Source organism: Nestor notabilis, unplaced genomic scaffold, assembly GCF_000696875.1.
Source record: "Nestor notabilis isolate BGI_N333 unplaced genomic scaffold, ASM69687v1 scaffold794, whole genome shotgun sequence".
NCBI lineage: Eukaryota > Metazoa > Chordata > Aves > Psittaciformes > Psittacidae > Nestor > Nestor notabilis.
Genome location: NW_009924104.1, coordinates 1,746 through 12,514, shown reverse-complemented (window position 1 = coordinate 12,514; position 10,769 = coordinate 1,746). Strand labels below are relative to the sequence as shown.

The following is a 10,769-nucleotide window of genomic DNA, read 5'->3' as shown; positions in this document are numbered from 1 at the left end:
AAGAGTTCATCTCAATCTCCCCTCTGGCAGGTTCAAACCATTCCCCTTGGCCTGTCCCTCCATCCCTTGTCCAAAGCCCCTCTCCAGGTCTCCTGGAGCCCCTTTAGGCCCTGGAGCTGCTCTAAGGTGTCCCCTTCAGGAGCCTTCTCTTCTCCAGCCGCCCCAGCCCAGCTCTCTCAGCCTGTTGTAATCATCTGTTATATCACCTAAGAAACGTGTTACTGCTGGGGGTTAAAATCAGTGCATCAGAGTATTAAAAACACTAAAGCAACACCTAAAATTGCCTGAATAAACATAAATACACACATAAGCACATACCTCAAGTGCCAGGGCATGTTCAACTGCTACTAAATCCTTACATTCCTGGGTGTCCTCCCACAGACAAACACACACGGTAAAATTCAAGCTGCTTTCTGCATATTTTGTAATGAAATCAGTCTGCCATGAGGCTAATACCCCGAAGAGGCACTGTCCTTTAATGCCACAGCCCCAAAGTGGGGAGCAGACCCCACTGGGAAGGGGTAACTGGCCACGGAGCTTCGTGTGAGCGAGAGGACCAGCGTGAGGCACCGATGTGCCGCTAGATGTCCCCATCGGGCCAGGGGAGGGCTGGTAAGAGCCCGGCAGCGCTGGAGGAACACGGAGCCTGCCCAGGACACCCAGCCCTCAGCATGGACCGGCGCACAACAGGGCACTGACCCCCTTGGCAAGGAGCGGGGTGATGTCCGGGAGCTGTCACCCCGAGCGGGCACCCAAAGGTGCCCCTGCGTGATGATGCACTGGAACTGCCCAGAGAAGCTGGGGCTGCCCCATCCCTGGCAGTGTTCAAGGCCAGGTTGGACACAGGGGCTTGGAGCAACCTGCTCTAGTGGAAGGTGTCCCTGCCCGGGGCAGGGGTTGGAGCTGGAGGAGCTTTAAGGTCCCTTCCAACCCAAACCAGGCTGGATTCCGTGATTCCATGACCCCACACCCACCCACCGCCTCTCCACAGCAGGTTTTTATGTAAAGGTGATGTGACATACTCAGCTCACAGCAGGGATCTGCATCCCAGCGGCACATCCGAAACGCTGTGGCTACAGATCCGATACAAGCAGTTTGGCTCTCCTGGCTGAGCGCAGCCTTGGAGGGATTCAAGAGTAACTTTGGCTCATAGGAACTAGGGAATATCACTTAATTTTAGTAATTTTAGCCCTTACACAGTTAAGGAAACCAACACAAGCCTATGGTTTTAGCAGCCAGGCAATGTGAGAGCATCCCTGCCCAGACTAGCTTGGGTCAGGCTCCTTCCTAATGATGCCTGCATCATCTCAGGTCTCCCTTCCCTCTGCTCCCTCTCCCTGTTAACCCCAAAGCTTGTCCCTGCTCTGCTCCATTTCCAAGTCCAACCTGCTCTGCACTTGAATTACTGCAGTTGGGAACCTGCCAGCATTAATGCCTCATCCACAGTGTGTGTATCCACACAGCCCATCACACTGGCTGGTCTCCATCACACTTTGGCTCCTCTCCATAGGGAATTTGGTTCATTCCTTATCTACTGGCATTTTAGGAGCACTCAGAGCAATTAAAACCTGGGGGGCAACAGCCTCTGGGCAAATCCTTTTAAAAGCAGGTTCTCTCTTGGAGGAGCCACAGGAGACACTCTAAACCCAACTATTAGATGGGGAGCACAACACCAGCACTGCCCCCTCCTCACAGCGAGAGATGGGAGGAACTGTCAAGTCTGGAGGGGAAAAAAGTCTGATTTTGGGAATGTTTGGGATTCAGTAAAAGGAAGATAGAAAAGAGGAAGCAGAACTCCTTCCTCACCCTCTCACAGACAGCAATATTGGATACAAGGACCCTTTCTGTGCTGCTTACCAGGCTTTCTGCAGTGAGCTCGGGCAGATCATAGACTGTGCAGTGAGGATAATCCAGGACGGAGATGCTGTGGAACACAGGGAAGAAGGGACTTGTTAAAACCATCACATAGGAAAGCAGCTTCTTAAGATGATGTCCATGATCATGCCCAGCAATGCATAACTCCACTGTCCCTGAGGCTGGAATTGCAATGGCAGCGCTGCCTTACGCAGCAAGGACTTTGGATGGGGAGCAATCCCATCTCCAGCGAGCCACGCTGGGCACGTGAAGCACCCACAGCCAGTGCCATGGATGTGCTTCCCTCCTGCATTCCAGCTGCAGGGATGGCATCCAAACGGGCTCCCAGCCTCACCACCACCTCATGTCTCAGCTTAATGGAGCATGTCAATTCCTCCTGGCTCCGACCCGCATCCTGAGTGCATTAACAGGGACTCGAAGGGTTTGGATCCATTAAGACATGACAGATCAGTTATTCATACGCATATTTAACAAAGGAAAGAACACCCAGCACCAAAACAGATCTTAGGTTACAACAGAGACACCTGGTTCCCAGCAGGAACAGTTAAACCTCCCTGGATCAGAGCATCCAGCTGCAAATCCAACCTCATTTTCCAGGTGTGCATCCTGCCTGTGCAACCTCCATCAGACAGCAGAGGAGGGAGCAAAGTGCTCCTGAACTACTTTTCCTCACCACTTATGTGATGTTAAAGCACGGGATCAGAAGCAGAAATGTTTATCAGCAAGAGAGTTCATATATTGCTTTGTATTTTCCATATGTGCCTCTTGCACATACACAACCATTCCATGCAGGAGACACACACACAGCTGAAGACCAAGAAGAAGAGCATCAAAAAGCAACAAAAAGGATCATTTCATGGTTCCAACAGTAAAATCCCTGCACTGCTCCCCTTGAAACCCTACTGAGCTGTGAAAGAGTTCATAGGATCATAGAGCCACAGCCTGGTTTGGGTGGAAGGGACCTTAAAGCTCCTGCAGCTCCAACCCCTGCCACGGGCAGGGACACCTTCCACTAGAGCAGGTTGCTCCAAGCCCCTGTGTCCAACCTGGCCTTGAACACTGCAAGGGATGGGGCAGCCACAGCTTCTCTGGGCACCCTGTGCCAGCGCCTCAGCACCCTCACAGGGAAGAGCTTCTGCCCAAGAGCTCATCTCAGTCTCCCCTCTGGCAGGTTCAAGCCATTGCCCTTGTCCTGTCCCTCCATCCCTTGTCCAAAGCCCCTCTCCAGGTCTCCTGGAGCCCCTTTAGGCACTGGAGCTGCTCTAAGGTCTCCCCAGAGCACAGCAGAGGGGCAGGATCCCCTCCCTGAGCTGCTGCTCACGCTCTGGGGGTGCACCCAGCACACGGGGGGGTTCTGGGCTCAAGCACACGCTGAAGCCGGGTCATGGGGAGCTTGTGGAGTTGTCCTTCAGTTCTTACACTGACCTGCAGAGTCCAATCAGTTCTACAGAAACTTAAAACAGGGCCAGTGTCCTTCTCAGATCAGAAGTAACAACAGTGACAACTCTGCACAGCCTGAAGAAGTCAGGAAAGATGAATTATAGGAAGCAGAAAGGACCTAGAACACTTTATCCCATCCAGCCTTTTTGAAGCTGTGGCCCACAGATGCCCATTGGCACTGGACTGCTCTGCAGGAGTCCATGCAAAGATGAGAACAAGCCTCCTGTCAGCAGGGAGACAGGTCCACATGTATCCCAGTGGTCCAGTAGGACACTGAGAAACCCCCATCCAGTCCTCCCCATCAAGCAGAAGGGATTTGCTCCCTCCAGCGTATCTCTGTAGTGGAGACTGTACCGCCCCAGACCAGAGGCCACTTGGTCCCACCACAGATTCACGTGTTAGGGTTCCTCATGTGCAAAGCCTCCCTGCTCCATCACCTCTCTGCTCCCCAGAAGAGGCTGTACCTGTTTTTGGCAGTGATATAAGACATGATGTTTTGGTTGAAGAACTTCAGGATCAGCGGGATGCAGTTGGCAAACACCAAATGCTGGGACACGTACTCAAACTGAGGAAGAGAAGTGAAATGGGTCAGTGTTAGCTGGAATAACTGGGAGCATCGCTGGGAATGAAAAGCCATTTCCAGCCAGGAGCAAAGGAGTCGTGACTGTTTGCTCCAGGCACGTCAAAGACCATCTCCCCCTTGCAGGAGTCTGCTGGATAAGGCAGCAGCATGTGCAGCAGCACCCACCAGCTGGAGGGCACACAGACATTATGGAAGTAGTTTAGAATCATGGAATGGTTTGTGTTGGAAAAGACCTTGAAATCATCCAGCTCCAACCCCTGCCATGGGCAGGGACACCTTCCACTAGAGCAGGTTGCTCCAAGCCCCTGTGTCCAACCTGGCCTTGAACACTGCCAGGGATGGGGCAGCCACAGCTTCTCTGGGCACCCTGTGCCAGCGCCTCAGCACCCTCACAGGGAAGAGCTTCTGGCTTATCTCCAACCTAAACTTCCCCTGTTCCAGTCTGAACCCATCACCCCTTGTCCTGTCACTCCAGTCCCTGATGAAGGTCCCTCCCCAGCATCGTTGTAGCTCCCTTCAGACACTGGAAGGCCGATTCCAATGCTGGTGGCTCACCCAAAAGCAGACACAAAAGCAGAATCAGGGGGAGAAGCCCCCACAGCCTTCTCCAGACTTAGCTGCAGACTGCCAGGGTCCTGCCATGGAGGGATAATGAGAGGAGCTGCCTTGGGAGTGAAGTGACACAAACCAGTGAAGGGACACGGGGAGACCCAGAGCAGATGTAGGATTGTAAAGGGGGGGCTTAATTTATCCAGTCCAACGTATGGTATTTATCCTCAGATAACTCCCAAGGGGTTCCCAACACAGGTGGGTTTGTACCATGCTGAAACCTTCAAAGAAAGGCAAAACCATTAAAACCAAATTGTTTGACTTGTAGAATGGTGGGAACTGGGCACAGGCCACAGCTCACGTCAGAGCTCAGTCCCTCTGTCATCAAGGGGAGCCCTCATGTGGGTGCACTCAATGGGTGCCACGCAGATGAAACAGAAATCAGGCTGCATTTAGGAGCCAGACCTCCAGCCTCTTGAAACTGGAGCCCAAGAACTTGATCCTGCCGAGGGACCCAGGACCAGATTAGTTGACCTCATGAGGTCCTGCCCAGCTCTATTTCTGGTCATTGGAGATGTCAGAGCAAAAGGCAGCCTTGTCTAACCCCAGTCTCCTTCCCCCTCGATCAGAGAGGTTTGTGCTTGGGACAGCTCCTACATTTGAACCTGAGGAGCCACGGGGTGAGTTTTTCCAGAAGCTGGAAAACTCCTTGCATGTGAGTGGAAACAGTCTGGATACAGTGCAGCAGGTTATCCCTGCCTGCAACCCTATCCCTACCCGAATCCTGCCCCACAACTAGGGCTCACTGCTATGGGAAGTGAGCTGCAGCTCCTCATGGAAACCCATCCTGGAGAGGTCTGTTTAGAACAGGGTCTATCAGGTCCCACTGGCTTCAAGATGAGCTTGGTAATAGCTGAGCCTCACCTGGTAGATGTGGTTCAGCTTGAAGTGCTTGAGGAGCAGCAGCAGCAAAGCCGAGATGCTCTTCACGATGATCTCTTTGTGTCTGTTCACGTCAATCCCCAGCTTCATGCTCTGGAGAACGGTGATGCTGGGGTGGAGGGAAGGGAAGCAGCAGCACAGTGGGAATGGGAGCAAGGAGGATGAAGGGACTGTTGAGTTCATACTCATTCAAACAAGCTCTGCAGAAACAGGGACCTTCGCTTCCCCTTTGGACTCTCATTTCATAGAATCATGGAATGGTTTGTGTTGGAAGGGACCTTACAGCTCACCCAGTCCCAGCCCCTGCCCCGGGCAGGGACACCTTCCACTAGAGCAGGTTGCTCCAAGCCCCTGTGTGCAACCTGGCCTTGAACACTGCCAGGGAGGGGGCATTTGCCACCACCCAAATCTATCCAAAGAGCTATCCCCGGGTCTGGAGCCTCCAAAACCTATTGGCAAACCCCAGCTCTGTGCTCTGCCCAAGACATCACGTGCCAGAGCTGGGATGGATGGTGACCACCTTGTCAGGGACTTACGGCATCTCTTCAGGCAACACGTCTGCCAGGATGTTGATGGAGTCGGTCTTGGCTTTGGAGGTGGGTGCTGCAGCCAGAAGGATCTTCAGCAAAGCTATCTGCAGAAGAGGGCAGGCGTGGAGGGATGGTCCCAGGATGGGACATTCCTTCCTTCTCCTTCCCCTGCTGGAACCAGACAACTTCAAGCCAACTTCATAGAAACCCTATCACCAGCCCAAGCTCTGCTCACTGTGACGGACCAACTAAGCCAAGGCTCAACCTCTCCATTCATGGCCTGTCCCTGAACAGACAGGCCATAAAGATCACCCAGTTGCAGCCCCTCCTGCAGAGCAGGATTGCTCCCACTCCTCTGCACACATCCTATTTTCCAGCCACTGACCTGTCTCCAACCATCTGACTGTGTCCCTGTGTATCTACACCCCTTGACCCTCTGTATCCCTCCCCTTGGTCCCCACTTCCCACCCGGCTCTGCTCTGGATTCCCACCAGAATCCCACCACTCAAGCCCACTCAGCCCCGTGCTGAGCTCTGAGCTCACAGCTCAGCACCGTTCCCCCCTCGAAGGCTCTTCTGTACTTGCAGGAACCACAATCTCACCATGTACTGGGGGAGGTTGTACAACATCGCTCGATACAAGACCTCACAGGGGGTTTCTTGGACTTCCTCTTCCCCCTGTAGCACAGGGAAACATGGGAAACAAGGGAAGGTGAAGTATTTCCACTCCACTTGAGGTACGTCAGACACCTCCACCAAGCCCAGCTTGAGGACCTAACACTGGAGGCAGCTGCATGCTGACTGCTCCAGGCCTTTCTCCACCGCCTCGTTTGACCAAGACACAGACCTTTAGAAAAAATAGCACCCAAGGTATGTCCTAAGGATCACAGGGATTTCTGTGACACTTTGGAAGCCTTCCACATGTCCATCTAGTGTTGGGGTGCAGCAACTTCTTACCAGAGACATGGGGCACTTCTCCAGCTCCTCCTCGTTCTTGATCTGGATGTCTGAGATGGAAACGTACTTGTGCTGGCAAAATACACAGACAAAGGCAGAGGAGCATCATTGCACCTTTATCTGGGCGAGGTGTGTGGAGAACTCATCTTCGTGTGGACACCCCTCTGTCCCTGAAGCCCCTCACACACGATGCCTTTGCTTACTTCCACCTACTCCTTCCAGGATCTTCCTGTGAGTACATGGAGAGGGACGATCTCCTCCAGAAGGCAATCCAGAGCTTAGATAGGGTCAGTTGGCCTCTGGAGGTGTCTCACTCCATGTGAAGCACTGCGGGAGCCAAGGCTGGCCACGCTTCCCCTTGGGAATAGCACAGGTCTGCCACCTTCAGAGCACATGGCAGATGCTCACCAGGACACAGCAATGCCATAGCTCAGACAAAGGGAATGTCCAAGTGCTGGACAATCCACTTGGAATTGCAGCGAGGACTCAATTTTCCTTTTTTTACCCCAATTCCTGCAAGAAGCTCCAGAAGCTTTTCCTGGGATCTAACAAGAAGGGATCTTCTTACTCCCTTCAGTAACTGTGCTTCAGGCAGAGGTTAGACATGAGGATCCCACACTGCACATGGTGGACATCCAGCCCCTCTCAAGCTGTTCAGGCCTGGACTGGCTTCATCAGATTGACTTCCCAAGGCAGGGAGAGCAAGAGCTCAGATGGAATGAGGAGGAGCAGAAGACTAAATTCCCATGAAATCCCCATTTACTGTGGGCTGAGACCCTACATCCTTGGAACTTGATGGAACTCATCCTAAGTTCTGTGTCACAAAGTTTATGTGGATAAGACCTGATGCCCTGCAATCCCCCTAGGACCTTAGTGACCTTGGCCAATGATTTCCCCACCCCCATGAGATCCCCATGGATCTGATCCCACCTCAGAACATCTGCTGAGTGTCAGGGAGCAAAAGTAGCAAGGGATGAGGTCAGAGAAGCTGACTGCTGCTCAGCAAGGCTTTCTGGGCATGGAGCCACCATCTTACCTGCTTCAGGGTCTTCACGCTCTCATGGATGGGCCGTGGCAGCCCTATCAGGGTCTCCGTGTCTCTGTGGAGGAGGAGAAGAGTGTAAGTCCAAGGCTGGGAAGGAGATCTGTGTTCAAACACTCCCATGTCAGACAGGGTGAAAGAGGGAGCCTGGAGCCTACTGAACACATCCCAGATGGGCCAGGAACTGGGAAAGGCGGCAGGAGCTGCCCAACCTCCTCCCAGCAAAGCCTCCACTAGAGGAAGGGGCATCAGGGCAAGAACTGGGGTGAAATCAGGTCTCTGCACGGAGGCCTAAAACCAGCCACACCAGGATGACCCGATGTATTCAAACCGGAGCATTTGCTGTGGATACTGGGTTGTTTCCACTCTCTCCCACATCAAACCAGTCTCAGGCTTGGGCCGGGGTCACCTATTCTGGGCTAGGTCTGATTTTTAATAGAAAGAGGTCCTTGGAGACCAGCATCTCCAAGAACATGTTTTTCTAACCCGAGTGCATTGCTGCAGTGGAGCCAGCGCTGCCCCATCCCAAACGTGCTTTGGGCTGTTGAGTTCATAAACCCTTTGTGGACACCTCCCTCCAGTTAAACTGCACGGGTGGGAGTGATGGGACAGACTTGGCTGGAGCCACACACGAAACACTCACTGTCCCAGCGTGAATCCGATGAATTTGTTCCTGCTTGCCTCCAGGAAGTGCTCGATGTCTTTCTGCCTGATGGAGCAGCAGAGGGACGAACACGGGGAGGAGGTCAGAAAACAGACATACACCGGATCACAGCCTGCACTGCTCAGAGAGGACAGTGTGGGGCCAGCAAGAACCTTTGAGCTTCCTAAGATTGATTTCTGGAGGTCTTAATAGCAGTGACATGCAACCCCCACTGCTCTCATAGGAGCAATGTGAGCTAAAACCGGTTGTAGTTGCTGTGCAACTCCATGGAAGCGCGCAAGTAAATGCAGAGGAGCTGTCTACAACCAGCTCCTTTTAACTCATAGAATCAACGAGGTTGGAAAAGACCTTTAAGATCATCAACCATTACCCCAGGGCTGCCAAGGCCTCCACCACATGCATCTCCAAGCAGCATCTGCTCACTCTGAGTGACCAAATGTTGTCTCTGCAGTGTGGCCCAGCACGTGCTGCGCCGAGAGCGACCTGACATCTTGGCCACCTTGGGCACCATTCATGAGAACCAGTCAAGGGCCTCAGCGCTACACGTAGGACATGAAGCATGAGCCAAGGCTCCCACAGGCAGAGAGAACCCAGCTGGGCTTCCAGGCACCAGCCAAGGCAAACAAGCATGAAGTTACGTGGAGTGACACAGCACCACGGGTACGGAGACCCAGGTGGGACACCAGTTCTTGCTGTGTCCTGCAAGGAGTGCTCTGGATGGACACACTTAACCCTGGCACTGCTCCCTCATCAAAAACCTGCTTTTGTGTTTCAAAGATACTGGATTAAATCCAGGCTTCGGATCTACAGCAAAAAAAGCTCACATGGATAAGAGGGAAAGGGGCAGAGGTTGTCACCCTCTTTTCCTAATGCTCCCCCATACCACATGTAGCAGAACTGGCCTTATGAAGGGAAGGCACCAACTTCTTTATCCTTCTTTAAAGATCCTTTTTATCTTTCCTCTCCCACTTTTCACCTTAGAGCAAGGCCACTTCATCTGGCAACACAAGAGCCCCACTCGACAAGCAAGAGGCAATGGCCTGAACTAGATCCCAAGGTTAATAGTCTAGAACTTTGCCCCACAGAGATCCGTTGGTGCCTGTTGGGAAAGCTGACCCTGCTCCCACAACTCCAGCACGAGCCTCTTCCCAGCACAACTGGGATGTCCAAATGGGATTGTCACTTATTACCCAAGCTTGGCCACGCTTGGTTTGTAAAGCCTGGGGAGGAGCTCAGGTAAACCCAGCCCAGAAGGGACCAACTGAGAAGTGGAGTCCACTTGCCACAGGCTGACCCTCGCCTCCAGTGAACCACGGGGAAGTAGGACTGGGGAGGGTGGCAGTGACACAAGATGCTTTTACCTGACTTTGGGGGCCCAGGGAAGCCCTTTGGGGAATGATACCCTCTCAATAGGCGGGCGCTGAGCCGGCATCATGGGGATAACCGCATCCCGCTCCATCAGGTCCAGCTCCCCCTCGATCCCGTTGTCCATGTCATCGTTCTCCTCTTCATCGACTCCTGCTTCATCATTTTTGAAGGGGTCTCTCTCGTTGTAGATGTCCAGGCTGTCTTGCTTCACCAGGGGCTGCAGCAGAAGGGGAAGGAGAAATTCAAGTCACTCCATGGATTCCATTTCCCTCCCAGCTGCTGGCTCCAGAGTTCTACGTTCCGGGAGGATCAAGCTCCCAATTGTTCCTTCAGTTGAGGTTTCCCTCCTACCTCTTGCCACCAAAGCCTGGACAAGGAAGAAATCCCCCTGTACCTCTAACCTTGCTGATTTAGGAGGTGTGACCCCGTTTCCCATCTTAACTTTTGGAGCTATGACCTGACATCTCTCCCCCACCAAAGTAAGTGCATTTTCATCCTCAGACCATAACACAGCAACTCGGAGAGTGCAGCTAAAAAAAGACAAGTTTGCTGGGAGCAGTTTGCTCCTTGGTGCTTATCAGCCTTTTACCATAAGGTCAGGATGTCCTCCCGCTTTCTCCAGATCAAATGCATCACGGGGCTGATCTGCTGCAACTGAAACTGGTGGATGAGAAGCTGCCCAGGACCTGGCTTTGTGTGTGCTTGAGCCCAGAACCCCCCCGTGTGCTGGGTGCACCCTCAGAGCGTGAGCAGCAGCTCAGGGAGGGGATCCTGACCATCTGCTGCGCTCTGGGGACACCTTAGAGCAGATCCAGGGGCT

At 53.1% G+C, this 10,769-nt stretch overlaps 1 protein-coding gene across 1 annotated transcript in view; it reads right to left on the bottom strand.

Moving 5' to 3' along the window:
* LOC104404113 (striatin-interacting protein 2-like) overlaps window positions 1-10,769 on the bottom strand; it is a gene marked incomplete at its 5' end in the record, with an annotated part of 18,028 nt that overhangs the window by 5,562 nt on the left and 1,697 nt on the right. The window contains 10 exons of the mRNA XM_010012462.1: window positions 1,858-1,924; window positions 3,780-3,880; window positions 5,372-5,498; window positions 5,926-6,023; window positions 6,522-6,596; window positions 6,876-6,947; window positions 7,912-7,975; window positions 8,561-8,626; window positions 9,943-10,166; window positions 10,425-10,479. Coding sequence (XP_010010764.1) covers window positions 1,858-1,924; window positions 3,780-3,880; window positions 5,372-5,498; window positions 5,926-6,023; window positions 6,522-6,596; window positions 6,876-6,947; window positions 7,912-7,975; window positions 8,561-8,626; window positions 9,943-10,166; window positions 10,425-10,479 — 949 coding nt within the window. The remainder of the gene's footprint in view (window positions 1-1,857; window positions 1,925-3,779; window positions 3,881-5,371; window positions 5,499-5,925; window positions 6,024-6,521; window positions 6,597-6,875; window positions 6,948-7,911; window positions 7,976-8,560; window positions 8,627-9,942; window positions 10,167-10,424; window positions 10,480-10,769) is intronic.